Source organism: Plectropomus leopardus, chromosome 1 (assembly GCF_026936395.1).
Source record: "Plectropomus leopardus strain MGB_pleo_1.0 chromosome 1, ASM2693639v1, whole genome shotgun sequence".
Lineage (NCBI taxonomy): Eukaryota > Metazoa > Chordata > Actinopteri > Perciformes > Serranidae > Plectropomus > Plectropomus leopardus.
This window is the reverse complement of record NC_142176.1, coordinates 9,432,007-9,451,396: the sequence shown is the minus strand read 5'-3', so window position 1 is coordinate 9,451,396 and position 19,390 is coordinate 9,432,007. Positions and strand designations below refer to the sequence as shown.

Here is a 19,390-nt window from a genome sequence, read left to right as displayed (position 1 = left end):
TGGTGAACTGACTGCAGATGTGGGCCAGACAGCAGCTGCCGTCAGCTCTGGTGGCGATTAGAGTCTGGTCGTCTCTGCACGTGGGGACGTCCGACTCACAGAGTTCAGGATCACACTCTGGAAGACATTAACATTAAAGGAATAGTTACAAATCTTGGAAAATATCCTTATTGTTGTTTGTTTGAATGGGAAGAAGTACGACTCTCACATCTGCACGTTGAATATGAAGTAAATTATAAATAAATGGAGTTCATCCCTTTATTGATTTAAAAAAACAAAACTCACCACACACGTAATCTGGACAGCAGGAGTCCTGTCTGTAGTACGACACCAGCTTCTCTCCATATTTGCACTCAGGCGGGAGCAGGTCACACAGACTCTGGTTACACACTGCAGAGTCAAAAATTACATAATCACATTAATCATTTCTAACATCACTAGTTGATTCAGATGCTGTTTTCTGGTCTTAAACTAAAGCATGAAGCGCGCCCAAGAAACTGCGTGGTCTCACCGCAAACTTTGTGCGGGCAGCAGCTGGTGTCATCGGCCAAGCTGATGATCATCTCCCCTGTTCGACGGCACACTGGCACCGCTACGTTGGAGCAGTTGTACTCCACGGGAACGATGGTGTCGTTGTCACAGCGGTACATGCAGCAAGCGTCTTTGGAGGCTTTCCACACTTCCCCGTGTGCACGAGGAACGCCGGCACTGTCGGTGCAAGCTGCAGAGAGACACAACATGAAAAAAACACACGTGATTTTTAAGTTGTTGACCATGGCATCATGGTACTGAAGCAGACTTTAAGCACTGATTATCTAAAAAATCACTAAGAGTTTTTATATAATAGTGTCAATAGGTTTGTGAATATGCAACAACAAGTATGTGGTTTCTTTCAAGAATCCACTTATTCACTACTGTGCACTGTTGTGGTAAAAAAAAATTAAAAAATTAAAAACAACGTTAAGTCTTGTCTGAAAAGATTAAAGATGTATTATTAAGGGGTGTTTTTTCAGGTGCCCTAAACAATCTTGTGCCATCATTATCTGATGTTGTGGCGACCACTTCGAGACCTCCTGCTCTGTAGAGGTAAACTGAAGTCTTACCACATTTCTCAGGTGAGATGCAGAGAGCAGAGTACGGCCGGTGGAGCAGCGTTCCCTCTGGACACACGCAGCCCTCAGTCAGGCCTGAACACTGGTCCGGGTCTGAGTCGAAGTCGTGGTTCGGGCAGGACTGAGATGTGCAGGCCGGCAGACAGGCCTGATACCGCAAAGTGTCGGGACACACGAAGGCTGCAGGAAGAGACACAAACATGTCAGTACCTCAAAAGCATCACATAGACTGTACTTTTAAGACAACAGTGGAATTAACTGCTGTAGATTGTGCTGATTGGAGTTTAGAAAATAAAGCTAACAATGCACACCATCATTCTGGTACATTTTTGTCATATTTCTATGAAATACACTACACACCGCCTTAAAGACCCTGCACAGCCTCAAAGGCGTTCAGTTATGCAAATTATTCTGTTTGATTCAACTTATGCTTAATTTCAAGTTTGTTGATTTGTTCAAACTCCACATACTGATAACAGTGATAACATGAATAACATCGGCCCCAACAGATGCAAGAAAACTAACAGGAGTGTGAGAGATTTTTGACAAGATTTTGTCGCTGCAGAGATGCGTTGCTGCCTGATAGAATCACAGTAACTCATTCTGGTGCAGATTTGCTTTGTTCTGCTCATCCTCTGTGGCCGTTGGCAGTTACAAGAAATGTAACTAATTACTTTTTCAAACATAATTAACACAGGTACAGTTATTGGAATTTAAAGTGGAACACTACTCTTTATTTTTGTTTTGATCATAGCAGACAAATACAGTCTATCTCCTAGAATTTTTCTGGCTTGTGATCCAGCATCACCCAGCCTCGAAGGTGGACACGTGCCCCTCAATATTTGCAACATTTACAGACGGAAATCTTACGGCAGTAATCTGGTCTCCTCCATTCAATGCAGATGTTGAATTTGTGGCAGGAAGCCACGTAGGCAGCGAGCGCCACACACTGGTTGTTGACGTACTCTGCATCTCGTACCCAAACCTCACAGAAGGTGCTCGGCGGGACCTAGAAACAAATAAAATAAACAAATAAAGCTACCACTTATTATAACTATAGTTAAGCTAGAAGTAATATTTTTCCACCATAAGCAGCTCTTCCTCAATAAGTCCTCACAAGTCATCTAATCTTCTTTCTTTATATTATAACAGTCATCTAAAATGATCTCATATAACTTATTTGTCAAACATGTTTTTTACTGAAGAGAAGTGAGAGAGTAATAATGACAGAAAAATACTAATAACTAGTTCATAATGCATTTAGGGTTTTTTCTTTTTCTTTTCCATCCTGTCATGATTTTATTTTTATTATATCTACATTTGTAATGATTATTGATTGAAATTGAATTGTGTTAATATTTTTTCAAAGTCATTCCTACAATACCGTCACATCAAAGAGGGAATTTGATTAAAAAAATAAATAAATAAATAATAGTAAATGTTCGATTCTGTCTCACAGTTCTAGCATTAAGTGCTGTTGAGCAGATTTAAAAATATTAAGATATACATTGTGTATCGAGATCTCAATATCCTTTTCAGCCCATATCACGAAGCCCTAGCTTCAGACAGACAGAATCTGGATTCAGTTCAAAATCAGACGAAAAAACGGCTTATCTGCCGGCTCCTGTATGTGAAGAGAAACCTGAAAATGAGTAACGTTAACGTACGAAGGCGTGGCAGGGGGAGAAGGCGTGGTTCTCCAGCATGACCAGGCAGCGGGAGCAGTCGCTTGTGGAGCAGTTGCGCTCACGGCGGCGGCTGTGGCTGATGTAGCTGGTGGTGTTGGGAACCTGCCAGCTGTCTATGAAAACAGCGGGATCCTCGTTGACGCCCACTGTGGTGCCATTCGCCAAAGTCAGGTCGTTTGTCGGGTCTCCATCACAAAAACCTGAAGTGTGAAAGGGAGAATTAACTTCAGCCATGACACAGACATCACTATGCAGTTGGTGTAACTGTTTAAGATTAGTGAAGTTAAACCATAAAGGTCACTATTTTTAAGGGTTTGCACGCAAGTTTCACCTGTGCACATGGTGCACAGCAATGAGCCCTTATTCTTGTTCTGGCTAATCTTTTTAAATTAATTGCAAATATCTTTACAACTTATCAATTATCGTGCTTCATAAATAAAATTACTGAAATAATTTTGTCACCTTTGTTCCATCCTTACCTCTTTGAAACCTGAGAAAATGGGTTTGATTTCTTTCAAAAACTTGGGGAGAAGGCAATGAGCAACCTACCAAAACTTGACCCAAAAATGAACATATTTTTACAAATTAAATGTTCTTTCATTTGTAAAAAAAATAAACAAATAAATAAAATAAAATAAATAAATAAATACATGTAAAAAACTGAAAATAAGCAAAAAAGGAAAGTAAAAGAATGAAAGACCCCCCAAAAGTGCAGATTTTTTTTAAAGTATGGGTATATTTTTTATATAATTTTGAATATAAAATTATAAAAAATATAAATATAGATTTGTTGACATTTTTCTAACACCCCTTATTTTTGCAAGCTAAATTTGAGATCTTTTTTTTTTTTCGAATTTCTTGAAGGACATTTCTTGCTAAGTTGTTCCCTGCAGTTTCTGTCATATTTTTTCAAAGAAATAAAACCAATTAGCTCAGGTTTCAAAGGCTCAATTGATTGTGAAAGGTGTCCGAACACAGCACAGGAAAACTGATGCTGATCCAGGTTTCAAAGGGTTAAGACGAAACATTTTTCATATAAATGACCAAACTGACAACTGTTTTACTGAACCATCACATTGCAAATGTAGCTTTGGAATTGCTGCATTTTTAGTGACTTTCTTCTGTGTGATCACGTCAGCAGGATTTAACGGTGTTCAGTGCTACTGTGATACAGCAGCGCAGCAAAACAGAAAACCGTCACTATGAAAAGTGCGTGTGGAGTCTGACTGCTCGACTTCTCTTACCGCAGAGGCCCATGGTGTGCAGTTTGGGGCTGGAGCTGTCAGTATCGATCACCATCATGCCGGTGCTGTGGTACCACTGCAGCTTGAGACCAGCCGGGCTGCGGATCAGGTACATGTTGCCCGTGTCGTAGATTTCAAAGCCATACTTTTTGAATCGAGGCTTGGCGTACCGAGAGTTGACATAGAGCTGAAAAAAAGAGCACATAATGCAGATTATTTTGACAGTATTAGAAATGCGTTCTGAGTTTTAATCCACTGATTTGAGAGTTAATATACAAAGTAAAAATCAGGACAAGAACAGGGTGCTTCTTACCCTCCTCTGCAGCCTGTTGATGATGATGTGGTTGGAGTTGTGGGTGATGTTGAGAGCCACCAGACACAGGTTGGTGAAATTCCAGAGAAGCTTTGTCAAGAAAAAGAGAATCAAGTAAAACATCAATGACTAATCAATCTGATTTGATATGATTTATTTCAAACATGTAAAAAGAAAACAGAGAAATGATAATCCAAACAAAAACAGTAATATTTACAGACAATGAAAAAACACAAAGCAAAAGAAATTGTTAAACACATGATGACTCTGTTTACAAATTCGAAAAGGAGTTAGAAGAAGTACAAACTTATTAAATCCCACCTACGCTCCATTAGTCATTAAATTTTAATTAACCAGCTTCCTTATCAATTTAAACCTATACTCTGATTAACTAGACATAAATACATACACCCACATACCCCAAATCAAATATATATTATTTGCAGAAAAAAAGAGATAAAAAAAAGATAAACTAGGAAAAAAATAATATCAAGTAACCAAATAAAGGAACAGTCATCCCTTGTAAAAAATAAATAAATAAAAAAAGACTGACTTCTGTTCCCATCACTTTAAGTATGAAGACTTACTGGTGACTCTGAATCAGCAGCACATTCCTGAACCAGCACGCTGACAGTCTCGTTGGGCAGCTGGGTCACGATGTATGAGGCGGCCTTGTAGATGGCGACGCTGTTCCCGTCAAATGTGATCACATTCAGATCCGGAAACATCGAGCAGCGACCTGGAGCGCACAAGAGAGACGAAAATGAAAATCTGACACAGCTAAAGCCACACATCTGTGGGAAACACCACCAATTTTACAAACAAGCATTTATGTGTGCCTGTTTTCCTCACATGGACAGTCCCACTTTGGACAGCACTTGTCTCCATTGACCAGAATGGCAAAGCCAAGCAGGCCGCAGTTGGGAGGGTCCGAAGTGTAGGGGCAGCTCTGAGATTTGTTGAATAGGACGAGCTGGTTGTTGACGCAGATGTACTTTGTGCACTCATCCACGATCTCTGCATAAGGAGGCTGCATGGAAAGAAATTAAACAATGAAACCCAGAAATCACACAACAAAAAAAAAAATTGCAGAAATTTTTGTAAATATTTGTAAGCAGGAAAGAAAACTAATATTTGGTGCATCAAAAGGTCTGATTTAACTCAGAACTGATTTATACTAATTCCAGACCGTGGGGACGAATATATGTGATAAAATATTGTAAACTCAAGACTTTTCCTACTAGCCTTTTTTGGAGCTTTTCACTGTTTACCATTTCCTATTCAGTGATAAAAACTTCGGTAAAATCACGGTATAATCATGAGTACCACATGACATGACACCATGTGATTATATACGGTGCCCCCCCAATATACAACCACGTTATCATGTGACCAAAGTGTCCATTCGGTGGATCTTAGATATGGTAGTTTAAAATTAAAACCTAGTTGAGTGAATCATAGGTGTGTAGTATTTCACCACAAATTAAGAGTATGTTTTGCAATATGCACATTTTATTCCTGTAAAATATAAATATATCCATCTGCTGCACTTAAGCAGAAAAATCCCAATAACGAGCTCTTCAAAAATGTCTGCTGCTGTTTACATGATTAGACCTGCAGTAGGTGCTCTTAGAAATGTTAGCTTTCAAAATGTTCCTTTATGGCTTTTTTGGTACATAAATATATTTAAATCAGTCAGCATTATCCATAAAGCTGTGGTTTGTAACGTTAATGACAAACAACTTTTCATATCTGCTGAAACTGTCGCTATATTCATACAGCACTAAATGAGACAGATAATCTGTGAATAAAGTCATATTCCTCTGCCTACCCGATTACCTTGTATCATTCTACTTTCCTTACTGCAAAGTGACGAAAACAGCAATCAGAGGCGATGAGTCCCCAAAACAGCCGTCAATCATGTCAATCACTGCTGCTAACTGTGGTCAAACTAGGCAGCACTGAATACATATGAATCAAGATTCTGTTACTGCATTGGATATTTCTCTTCTGAAATGTTGTCAGAAACATACTGTATTTTAGTGTAAAGTTTAGCTGTAAAATGAGAAATTTTGCACTAGCCGAAGGGCGGTGTTTGGTACGCTGGTCAACTATTTCCAACACGGGAGCCAGGTAACAAACGTTTTCATTTTACAGCTGAGCAGCACACTAAAATATGTCTCTAAAAATATTTGAGATGAGAAACAGGCATTGTGGTTTGACAGCAGTTAACAAGCTGTGATGAAAATGACTGACAGATGCGTTACGAACTTCTCAGTTCTGATTGGATGTTTTTGTTTCGCCAAGGTAAATTCAAACAAATTGCCACTAGAAGCAGTAGGATAAGGAAGAACCGACATTACTTTTTTTTCACAGATTATGTGTCTTGTGTACTTCTTTCAGAATATGGAGACAGTTTCAGAAAATATGCCACAAATTTATTTTTTACTGTAGCTTTAAAGGAAAAGAAAATATATAGAATCAGGGATAAAGTAATTTATATATCAATATGATCAAATTATGTGTCTAAAACGAAGATGTATAATAACTGAACCTACTGTGCACATCCTTGTAGGTGAAACAGCCACAGATGTCGTCCCCTCTGCTGTGTGTCTGGTTGTTTCCAAAGCAGTGTGAGGTGACGCAGGTGCAGGAGGCGTTGTTGCACCTGGACTGGTTTGATCGACCCTCTGCAGCTCTGTAGACTGGGCTGAGGTGGCTGCTGGGAGTAAAGTTGTAGAGGGAGTTGGAATACCAGGTTTCTCCGTGGAGATCCAATGCGTATCAGGTAGCGGCTTTTCCGGTTGGGATGTGGATGTTGCCACAACGCTCTCTTTGGTTGTCATGGTTTTCTCAGACGTGGCTGACTCTGTGGTCGTTGTTGCTGTTGTTGGAACGGCTGCAGATAACGTTGTTAGAGCAGGAACAGGCGCTGGAGTGGTTACAGTGGTTTGGACAGGACGTGCTGTAATTGTGTCGACACGTTTGGTCGTGCTCGCTGTGGTGATCGACTCGGCAGATGTTGTGACAGCTGTATGTGGCACTCCTGACATGGTTGTTGTGCCAGGGCTTGGTGTCGGTGGCCTAAGAGTGGTTGATCTTGTGGTTCCTAGCCTTGTTGTTGTGGTAACTCCGGCAGTGACTGGCCTGACGGTTGACCTCTCAGTCGTTATGACTCTGGGGGTCACTCTTGTTGTCACAGGAAACCTGGGTGTCGTTCTGACGGTGGTCGTCCGTGTTCTGGTGGTAGTTGTTGTGGCTGGTGTAGCTCTTACAGTGGACACCAGCCGTGTGGTGACTTTTTCTTGGATAGTTGAAGCTGCGGTTGGAGTAGTAGTTGTATGCAGCAGAGACTGTGATGGAGGAGGTGTTGTTGTGGCTCTCGTAGACACCTCCACTCTGCCTGTCACTGGACGCGTCGTCTCTGTAATCGTCTGCACAGTGACAGGTCTAAGAGTGGTGGTGACAACTGGTGGAGCTCTTGTAGGGATGGTGGTGAGAAGTGTCTCGGGAACACCAGGCGCAGGTGGACGTGGAGGTGTAACCAGCTTCTTGGTTGTGGTGGCTGCAGTTTCTGCAGTTGAGATGTCGGGAGGTGTGGTGGTTTTGGTGGTGGCTGTAGCAGCAGATGATGTCGCAGAGGTGACAACCTGCTCTGCTGTCGCATGAAGGCGAGGGACTTCAGTAATTTTAGTGGAAATTATCTCTTGGATGAAAGCTGCAGAGGTAACCTCTGGTGTCGTCTTCATTGTGGGGCTGAAGGCTTGGGTGGTGGAGGTCTCCCAGTGTGGAGGACGCCACGGTTCGGAGGTTCGAACAGTAGTAGCAGGTTGTGTGGAGCTCTCTGTTGTTGGTAAAAGTGGAACAGAAGTGGTTTCTATAGGAGACACTGGAGGTACAGCTGGTTTTGTTGTGGGAGGAGGACCTGTGGACACGGTTTCTGGAACCTCTGGAGGTCTTGAAGTTGTGGTCTGAGTTGTTTTCTCTGCAGTTGGGGCGGCAGCAGACCAGGAGGTTCTTTCAGCATAGGTGGTGGATTTAGACACAGGAGCAGTCGTGGTTTCTGTGATCTTCAGAGTTGGAGGTGCAGCCGTTGTTGTGGTTACTTGAGGTGTTTCAGACACAGTGGATTCAAGTATAGTCACTTTCTTTGTTGTTGTTCCCCAGTCTAAATCAGCTGATGTAGGAGGAGATGGAGTAGTTGTAGTCGGTGCAGCATGGATTGGGGTTGATGTTGGTATCTCAGAAGCAGTTGTAGAAGTCGTCGGTTCAGCAGGAGTGGTGTGCAGGATCTTCTCTGTGGTAGAAGATCGTGGTGTCGTCTCTGGAGTTATTTGCGGTGTTGTTTTGATGGTGAAAGGTGATGTAACTGACTCGGTGGTTTTAGCTGAAGTGACTGTGGGCAAAGATAAGGTTTCTGTTTCGACAAGAGGGGAGGTTGAGAGAGGTGAAGAGGTTGTGGAGGCTGTACTTGGTAAACCAGGAGGGATGGGTGTAGTTGTAGTCGAGGGAAGCCGCTCCACTGTTACAGGCTTTGTGCTGGTGTCTGAGTATGCAGTGGTGGCTGTGCTGAGAACCGTAGTCCTGTCTATAACTGTGGACATCTCTGAGACTGAAGCAGGACTCGGACTGGAGATGGTTACAATTGGAGTAACTGGTGCTGAATGTGTTGTCGACTCTGTGGTCTCTTTGGTTGGTAGCACAACAAGAGGGGGAGGCGTACTAATGGTGGTTGACCCTTCGACAGAGCTCGTGGTCGGTGCTATAGAGGTAGATGGCTGCCGGGTTGTGGCAGTGGTGGTGATGAGCGGCTGCAGGAGGTGAGGAGGCTTCGTGGAGGAGGTGACCAAGAATAGAGCGGTGATGGCAAAGGGAGCGCTGCTCGTCCTGGATGTGCTGGGGCCAAAGGGGCTGGTGGTGGAGCTCAAAGCTGTGGTCGTCGATGCTGTTGTGCCAGTGAAAGTACTGGGCGAGGCTTCAGTCACTCTGGTGGTAGACAGCAGCTCCTCCACCTCTGGTCCTACAGCAGGGGGCGATGATGGAGGAGATGGGGGTCCTGCAGTTTGGGGAAGTTCAGGTGTTGCAGATGTAGAGGTGGCGACTGGCGTGGGTGGAGCCTTAGACGAGGTTTGTGTGCTGGAGGCAATAGTAGTGGTGTGTTTACTGGTCGGGCCAGTGTGTGGAGGGGAGGAGGACGCAGTGGTGGTGGTCTGGAGGGGGGTGATGGAGGCGGCGGTGCTTGCCGTGGTTGAGGAAGTGACAGCTGCAGACGTTTGTTGAGCAGCGGACGATGTTACAGGCTGCACAGCAACTGGGACCTTAATGCCTGAACCCAAACAATAACAAGTTTTTTAGAGAGACGCCAACATCGACAGTTTATGAGACAGATGGAGAGACAGCTTCCTTTGGGTCTTATTTCATTGGTAAGTTTGGTACAGTGGTGCAATTTAACAACGTAATAATACTTCCTTACAATGCTTGAGTATTTTTTGGGAGTGTCTGTACTTGAGTTTTTATATTCTGTCAACTTTCACTTTTATTCCACAACATTTCCACAAAGCATCATAGTTACTCACTACAAATTAGCCAAGGAAGGGAGGAAGGAAGAAAGGGACAAACAGACAAATGAAGAAATGGGAGGGAAGGATAAACTGGATTTTGTTCTTTAAATCCTTTCGTTCCCTCAAGTATAATGTACACTCCATTTTTAAGGTGATGTACATTACAAACAAATAAACTTTATGATCCTCCGAATTCTGATCGCTTGCTTTTTGTTAACAGCATTTACTCATACTTCTACTTTCAATACTTAAGTACATTTAATATCATAAAATGACTTTTGATACTTAAGTACAGTAAATATCAGATACTTAAAGACTCTTACTCAAATAATATGCTAATATTTAACTAAAAGTCAACCAAAGTAATTTTCTGGTAAGATAACTGTACTTTTACTAGTATAGATTTCAGGTACTTAATCCAGCAACTGGAGAAGAGTTGTGCGACTTAATGTAATATTCAAGTATATTAGAAAAATGTTGCTTAATTTTTTATAAATGTACCACAATAACCACAGTGAAGATATTGTGTGTGTATTACAAAGTGTATTTTAGCAGTTACTTTAGGACCTGGGTGAAGGTGTATATAAAGATTTTAACTGTCACCATCTTAGATTTCAAAGAAGTTCCTCCTCATGCAACCGCACAACATCGTGCTCCACTAAGAAACCATTTTAATATCTAACGAATAAAACCGCACTGAGGTAAATCAGGGGATACTTACAATCTTCTACAAAGACGCAGCGACGGGTGACCTCGTCCAGGACCATGTGCGGGGGGCAGACGGGAAGGCAGCCCTCCACTCTGTACAGAGAGTGACAACACAACCATCAGAAAAACTGTCCACTGTAACATTTTAAACATCATGTTGCGTGCGATCTCACACAGTGATTGTGACTGCAGGAACTATTTTCTTTCCACCAAAGTACAGCGACCAACTGTATCATTACGCAGGAGGAAGCGTGCAACCTCTGCTAACTGAGGTACTGCTGCCACTGAGCGAGCCGACGATACAGCTCAGCCAAGACGACGCTGTTAATATTTTCATCTCATGCTGTTAAGTCTCTTATCCATGAGTAGATGTGTGCTCTTTCTGCATGGTAATACAATGTGAACAATCTTAAACAAAAAGTTTTGCTTTTTTTTCTCTGTTTTTTTCTAACTGTCCCTTTAATCACCTCATCTTTTCAGAGAAGGCTCGACATTTAGAGAAAAACACAGAAAAAAAAACTAATAATATGGTGCACGGAATATTTTGGAGGGTAAGGATGAACATTTTTCTGCACAAATTTTATTTTAAATATGAGCAAAGCATAAACTCTGCAGGGGAAGACTTTAAATTTTGTACTTTTCCAACATTTGAAGACCATTTTCACCCTATTACGAGTTATTAATTGTTAGAAGATATCTTATATATATCTATCTGCACTTCACAAAGCCAACTTTAAATAAAAAAATGTATATAAGGATCTAATCGATAAATTAATTGCCATCACATCAAAGGGGGATGACAATATTTAAGTAGAGCTCAGTATAGGCCTTATTAAAATGCAACCCATCTTCTCTGTAGCTGCCATGTTGTTGTCGCTTTACGACCTCAAAACACATGAACACGACAAAGTCGGAGGAACGACTTCCCAAATCAGAAACTACGACCTTCCGACATTGAATGCAGCACTAACTCAGGAGAGACCATTTACAACCTGTGCTGAGTTGTGCTGAGAGTTATTTAAAAGGTCATAGGTCTCACTCTGGGATGGTGCCGCAGGCTTCAGCTGACGGGTCGCTGCAGGTCTTGAAGCAGGGAATGGCACAGGAATCGTACCGCCACTGACACCGAGGAGCAGGCGGGGCGTCCGGGCTCAGGCCTGATATAAAAAAGAAACACAACATTTTTACTCCAAGGTTGCAAGACTGTTTTGTCTCTAAATAAATAACTATAGCTGTGAGATACATCCACTTTCACATCAGATTTTGTTGCAGCATTGACCTAAAGAACCCCAGACTCCCTAAATTTCCTCCATCTTTAAACATAGTAAATAATTTAAAAAAAAAATATTATAATATCACATCTCTTTTTGTTTGAGCACTTCATTTAAGTTTTGTAATGATTATTTTCACTTTATTTGAAATATTGAAACTTGTTTTTAATGGTTGCAACATTGCATTAAATGGAAATAATCTTGATGTGATGTATATAATTTTATACACTTAATATATTTGATACTTTTTGGAAACTTTGTGAACTTGATGTGCACTTGAAATTCAAAACAAACTTATATGATTTTAAGAACAGCACTCTAGTGTGTAATAATGGCCTCATCTGTGGGTGCAGAAGATAAAAAAACGTTAAAATATACCTTATAGACTCAATTAAACTTCTCAATACAAACAATATTCTTTCCTTATGCCACCATGGTCCTAATCCTGTGACTGCACAGCATATGTTGTTACCCTGTTATGTTTTTTCACTGTCTTGTTTTATTTTTTCTGTATCTTTTTTTTTTACATAATTTATTTATTTCAGGAGCTATTAGTTCAAGATTTTTATTGTCCATTGTATTAATTAATTAATGAATTAATACATAGTGTATTATTGTATTTGTGACAATAAAACTCGATTTGATTTAAAGTAAAAGTCCCTTTGATGTCACCTCAATCTTCTGGAAAACCTGTGAAGGTAAAATACATCACATTACTAATCTAGCCCGGCTAAAAGGATCCTCATGTGTTTCCACAGACGTGTAATGTGATGAACTCAGAAAGCCATTAGTGTCCCTCTGCAGGCCGGACTTCATCTCTCCCTCTGAATGTGTTCGGCATTCACCGCCGTCAGCAGGAAATCCAATCTGCTATTGGCTCCCACGCTGTTTCCATTAACTAACACAAATGCTGCAGTATTTTTAGTATCAGTGATTAGCCTGGCTGCTGTCTGAGCCGAGTAAGCAGCCGGAGGAGTCACTGGTCTTGACCTTTGACCCCTGATGGCCAGCTGGACCCTGAGGAAATCTTCCTAAATCCTCACTGAGGGTTAAAAATATCACGAGAACCTCAACATGGAGACATTATGACTTAACTGTCTCCAACTCATGTCAGGTCGAAATCAAATTTTTGCTAAAAAACAGTATGTTGGTGAGGAAGCACATCGATTTGATAAAAAGAAAAAAAATTTATTTATTACTATAATGACTTCTTGTAATGACACAAATTACTAGTAAATTAATGGAGAGGAATATTAAGTAATAACCTACATGTAATATGTCCCAGTGACTATAATTTAATACCAAGATGTATCACTGTACTAGATACACATCTTCATGTGGATTTTACTTTTTTCTATTTTTATGGAAAATAAGTTTTTTTTTTTTTTCAAAAACTTTTGGTCATATGTTTAGTTTTATTCATCTTCACGTTGTTGTAAGCATAAGATGTCTGCCATAGAAGTAGAGGTCAATATTCAGTCCATAACATTAAATAATTGACTAATTTATATGAATACATTTTCATGTTAAATAGGACAAAAAAGTGACCAAATAAGTCCCTTTTTTTATCATATCTTTAAAAAATAAATAAATAAAAGCTTCTATGTTTGGTTTGCGGAGAAGCTGTTCAAAATGTTCCTATGATCATATAAATTTAAAGTAGTTCACTATTACTTACTTACTATTACATTACTGTAATTTTGGGTGGGTTCAGCAGTGGGGAATTGTACATAAAGAAGACCAAATACACCAACTGGTGCAATAAAAAAAACTTAGTGCATGTAATTTTTTCTAAATAAAAACACTGTTCAACCGCTATTTGGACTAAGGCTGATGCGCTGGAGCTGAATCAGTGTCAGCAGTGAAAAAAAGCACGTGCACACATTCAAATTCATACAAAAAAGTCATGTTTACTCTGCAAGCTTCTGGTCAGAGTCCTTCTTCTATGCGTAACAGGTAACAAGTGGAATCAGCAGTATTAGGAGCTGGGAAAACATCACTTAGCCACAATGCAGAACATTTGTGTAAATCACTGAGTCTAAGTGTGTCGATGTGCTTTACATGTACCAGCACATGAAATAAGTATTTTGAGCCCTGTTCCTTCAGTAGACGTTTGGTACGTGTGATGTGTTCACTGCATGTTGGTCATGTCAGTGTCACTGACCTGTCAGTCTCAACAGCGTGGCCTTGCGGAAACTGTCCGTGTGTCTGTACTTGAGCAGGTGGAGTCGGCCCAGCGTGGCGTGCAGGAAGAAGCCGGGCTTTGCGTGAGACTCCAGCGAGTCATAGCCGGGGATCCAGGTGTTCCTGTGGAGGACGAAGGTGGCTCTGTCCCAGAATGCATCGCTGTCCTCCCACTTGGCAAGCATCACCTGGCCGCTGAGGCTCGTGCACAGGAAGTAGTTGGGTCTGTCGGCTGCCTCAAAGGAAACCCGTGATGAGTCTGTGGAGAGCAAGGTGATTCATTGGTAAACCAGGGATCAGATGTTTAAGAAATTAAAGAATTAAAATGGAAACAGTAAACTTTTCCCATCATTAAGTTTCCAAATTAAGTGGTATTATTGTCACTTGGGCTGTAACGGGGTTTAGGTGGGTGGTGCATGTCAGTCGGCATCCACATGAATGCCAAGTTTCCCAGCAGAACATTGCATTATAATAAGATGATCATTATTATTCACTTGATCTGTCACTGGTTTGAACATTTTGGCTGGTTGGTGTATAATGGTGCAAAATGCGTCCTCGTTAAAAGGATCCAGAGTCCAGCAGTATCACAGCTCACATGCAGTAAACACTGTGTTTCCAGCCTGTTCCAGTCTTGGCTTGCTGACCAGCCTGTAGCTCAGGTTGCCATATTAGCATTTGGCAATCTGATTTCGGAGCCCTTCTGCCACTGGAAGTCAATGGAAGTCCATCTCCTCCATCAGTGTTTTCACTGGGACGCTTAAATCATCCCAAACACTGTTAGATACAGACGAAACAGTGGAAGAGGAGACCGGCTGGCTGTCAGTCTCTCTCCGATCTGCAGGATTATCCACCATGTTATTACCAACATGTAACGTAAAGTGCTAATGAACTGGCATGTTAAAAAAAATGCATTGGATATTGGGGAAGCTATGTCATCTCCATTTCTCCTCAACTGATGACAGACACTCAACTGTGCTGCTATTATTACAGACATGTGATCCAACTACAGACACTTGTCGCATTCATGGACACACAGCGGCGTGCAGAATGAATACAGGATCACTAGAAAGAAAATTTGGGGAATTATTAAAAAGATTTTTTGACAAAGCTGGGTTCAATTTTAAAGGAGACACTAAAGCTAAGACGACCTGTGGTAGAGCTCCTGAAGCTCTGATGCTCTGCCCGAGCCTGATGGGGCCCGAGCTGACCCCGAAAAGTTATTTCCCATTATTGCCCCTGTTCTGTTGAACCTGTCATGCACAAGACGATAGACAATTGAAATTAAGAGTAGACACACACACACACACACATATATGTATATATAGACAGACAGACAGACGACCAACTGACCGACCAAACGGCTACCTTCGGTCGGGTTCGGGTCGGGCTTGAACAGAAACTGTATTTTGCTGACTTTTTGGGCCCAATCAGAGCTCTACAGCTCCCTGCGGATTTCAAGCTGAAATACAGTCAAGTTGCCTCGACTTGAAGTCAAGTCACTCTTCTGACAGGAAAACATATCACTGTGGTATCTACACAACGATCAAACTTTCCCAAACTCCACAACACAAGTTCCCTTTCATGCACTGATACTGCATCTGCTGTATCCTCCATTAGTAACTGCAGTGACACGAAATGAGTGTAAAACAAAACCCAACCAACCACAAGGTTCCCACACTCACTTAGACAGTTTCATTTCATTTCTGTATCTACATCTATTTCCCTTCATGTCGGCCATCTTTGGAGTTCAGATTTTTAAAGAACTGACTCATACTTTTTGCAAGATATCACTCCTTAATATTGGGAATTATGCAGAATTTTGCTCAAAAGCAAAGAACACCTTCAAAGTATTAAAACCTTTAAAAACTGAGCAAACTGGTTTGATTTCATTTGAAAACAGGAGTTAAACAGGCACTGAGCAACTGGACAAGAACTTATTTTCTTGCAAACTGCAAGACATTTGTAGAATTGTAGATATTCAGGTAATTTTCTTGTACTTTTACACTGTTTACCTGTTTTTGAAAGACATCAAGTCCATTTGCTTAGGTCTCAAATGGTTAAAAAAAAACATTAAAGGACATTAATTCTAAAATTTTTAAATAGCTCTGTACTTTTTAATTTGAATGATCTCATTCTCAGAACTAGTTGGGACTTAGGAAAACAAAAATAAAAAATCTTTTCAGTTAGTTTCTGTGGTGAATCCTGCTGCGTAAATGAAATTAAACCGTGCCGTCTGTCTGAATAACTCACCATGAGGTCGGGCTCTGCTGAGGCCTGGCGTCATCATGAACTGCGAGAGGACTCTCGGGGCGGCGTAGACGCTGAGGTTGCCTCGCTGCAAGAATACGGAGCCACTGGACCTGCTGGCTGCCAACAGCGTCGTCCGATCCCTGTAGGTGATCAGCCTGAAGGGACCTTTACCCAGAACTGCAGACAGGAGGCCATGTTAGTGCAGCAGGGTGTACTGTTATGACTGACAACTAATGAGACACATATACAAAATTCTCCATCTCTACAACACAAGAGACACACAGACTTTGTGATGATGTTGCAGCTTCTTTTGTTTTTTGTTATCGTTTTGTGATTCTTTGTAGTTGTTATGCAAATTTCGGTAATATTGTGTCTCTTTGTAGTTCCCCTGCATCACTTTATGGTTATTTTGAGGCTCTTGCTTGTCTGTACATATTAATCTGAGTAGCACTTTGCAGGAGAAGGCCACAGGGACCCCTGACACTTTGGGTCCCTGGGTGTAATCCATCCATGATTGTTGCAGAGTATTTATGCAGTTTTAATTAAAATACAACAAATTCTACATACTTTATGTCACAGCTACACAACTATGCAAACCATGTGTTTCCAGGAGTTTCATGACTGTGGGAAGCCTGTAAAATCAACAAGTGGCTGTCTGGAAGATTAGCAAAAATACATTAGTAGTATGTTTCTGTTGTTGTTCTTGTTATTGTTGTTTTTTACAAGTTTTCAATCTCAGTCATCGTGAAACTCTGCACACGTCCAAGTGTCCAAAAGTTCGCTCCCTCCAGTGGCCATAACATCCACTGCCAGCACTAAAACAGCTGCTGTAACATTACAATTAATAAATACTGTAAATGATAACAACCTATTGATTGATCAGATATTTTGATTATTATTATTATTATTTCACACATCCCTGTAACATTACTGTATCTCATAATGTATAAATATTTTGAGCCATAAAAGTCTGAAAGGCTGTCATAAAATTTAAAATGAATCATTGCTTCGTGTCCTCTGACACCACATCTCTGTATCACACTCAGCTCAGCCAGTGAAAAGCTTTTTTTTACACTTTTGTATTTCTTTGTGGAAAGAGCTTCATTTTTCTATCATTTGTAGATCCAAACCCTTTGTATGTGATGTTGTGTGTGTGATTTAGTGTTAGTGGGGATATCATCGTACCTTTGTTGTAGAATTCACAATCATACGCTGCAGAGAAAGCAAAGAGACAATTAATAACAATAATATTATTAATAGTAATGACAGATATCACAAAGTGCCTTATAATCAAGACAAATAGGTACTACTTTTTAATGAGGTGTAGAATATATTGTAGCCATGGTTATTATTGTTATAATATCTATATTTGTATGAACTTTTGAAAGAGACAATGAAAGTGATGCAGGTTTCCTGCTCCCTGCGTTCTGACTTACGGCACAGAGACGGGGAGCGCCAGTCGACAGGAACGCCCTGGTGGCAGCAGCGCTGGGCGTACGCCGCCACACTGGTGCAGAAACACTCACAGTCACCTCCACGGCTGCAGGCACACGTGTCTGCCAGACAGTTCATGTAGAACCAGGTGACATCCACCTGAACAAAAAGAACAAACAGTTTTCAGCAATTTATGGAGAATAAAAAATATTATTTTTACAAAAACCTTTGGTACGACTTAGAAAGTTCTGGGGTCGGGAGCTAAAAATTAAAATTTAAAATTTAAAAAGTGACACAATCTCAAGTCACTTAACTTTAATTATCAAGGCACCTAACAAGCCGTGTCTGGTACTGAAAGAGGACAGAGGGCTGTTGTTGTTCTGTTACTCACCACTGGGTGGCAGGCCTGGAAAACCTCACTGAGCAGGACGCCACACTGCCGCTTTGCAAAAGGCTCTCTGAGAGGACTGAGGCTGCAGGGGTGTCTGATATCTGGACTGTTCACACACTGAACATGCACACACACACGTTGATGACAAATTACAACTTTTACAACCGTTTAAAAAAAACAAGTTTTGGAAGTAATATTTAGATCCGTTACTAACACGCTACGGTTAAAATACTCCACTAATAACCTTATTAAAGCAAAAATGAGTCAGAACTGTCAGCAAAATGCACCTTAAGTATAAAAAGTTAAGTACTTATTGTACAGTAAAAAGGTCTCTGTCGGTGGTTTACTAAATTATGTTTCTGGATTCATATTAATGCTACATTAATGTGTATGTTGCATTATGATTGTGTTCGTTTTAACCCCTTTTTATACTGTTGGGTAGTTTAATCTACAGAAATTCAACATATTCTATAAGATCATCATATGTTCGTAGCATCACTGTCCTGTGAGAACCACGTATCTCTAAACAGCCCTGTTTTCAGCTTTGTGGCGATGCATTTCCCCGCAGTGTTTAAAGAGTTTTTTTAGGTTAAGAAGAAGGAGACATTATCAACACATGAAGGAACACTTCAGCCTTCATTTTATCACAAACGTTCAAAATCAACAAATCTGGAGAAACATGACGTAATGATAAGATCTGCCTCCCTTGTGTGTCTGTCTGGCAGTTGGAGCGTGCACAGTGTCGAGTTTCATAAGCTACAAGAATCTCCTGTAAACATGTGTTTGATGAAGTTACTAGATAAAGTACAACCTCTTCAAGCAAAAACTACATAATCCACAGCTGAAATGAAGAGCAGTAGCAGTAAAAAGTTGCATTTAAAATTGTAAAAGTACTACAAATGTGCACAGTACTTGAGTAAATGTATTTTGTTACATTTTGCCACTGATGAAAAGTCTTTTCTGGTGTTATGTGTTGGTTGAGGTGGTTTAGTTGATAAATATAATCAGTCATAAATAAATATCAATGTGCTAAAAGTGTTTGTAAATCAAAATTAAGAGAGATGAAAATGTATCCGAAACTATTGATCAGTTCTAAGAAACAAATTCAGTGATGATCTTATGAAAACAACATTCGTTATTTTTAACATTAATAATTATAATTAACTAACTTAATTCTAAGAGTTGGAATATGTGATAAGAATATGTTGTGTTTTTTATAATATTAATAAACGTT

At 40.5% G+C, this 19,390-nt stretch overlaps 1 protein-coding gene across 1 annotated transcript in view; it reads right to left on the bottom strand.

Annotated features, from left to right (window-relative positions):
- otog (otogelin) overlaps positions 1-19,390 on the bottom strand; it is a 110,297-nt gene that overhangs the window by 44,678 nt on the left and 46,229 nt on the right. Inside the window, exons 30-47 of the mRNA XM_088073171.1 lie at positions 18,157-18,273; positions 17,768-17,924; positions 17,517-17,543; positions 16,332-16,508; positions 14,062-14,340; positions 11,666-11,783; positions 10,640-10,719; positions 6,916-9,683; positions 5,210-5,387; positions 4,945-5,096; positions 4,358-4,447; positions 4,045-4,231; positions 2,780-3,000; positions 1,983-2,121; positions 1,104-1,292; positions 512-721; positions 286-390; positions 13-117 (exon numbers count right to left, since the gene is read on the bottom strand). Coding sequence (XP_087929297.1) covers positions 13-117; positions 286-390; positions 512-721; positions 1,104-1,292; positions 1,983-2,121; positions 2,780-3,000; positions 4,045-4,231; positions 4,358-4,447; positions 4,945-5,096; positions 5,210-5,387; positions 6,916-9,683; positions 10,640-10,719; positions 11,666-11,783; positions 14,062-14,340; positions 16,332-16,508; positions 17,517-17,543; positions 17,768-17,924; positions 18,157-18,273 — 5,299 coding nt within the window. The remainder of the gene's footprint in view (positions 1-12; positions 118-285; positions 391-511; positions 722-1,103; positions 1,293-1,982; positions 2,122-2,779; positions 3,001-4,044; positions 4,232-4,357; positions 4,448-4,944; positions 5,097-5,209; positions 5,388-6,915; positions 9,684-10,639; positions 10,720-11,665; positions 11,784-14,061; positions 14,341-16,331; positions 16,509-17,516; positions 17,544-17,767; positions 17,925-18,156; positions 18,274-19,390) is intronic.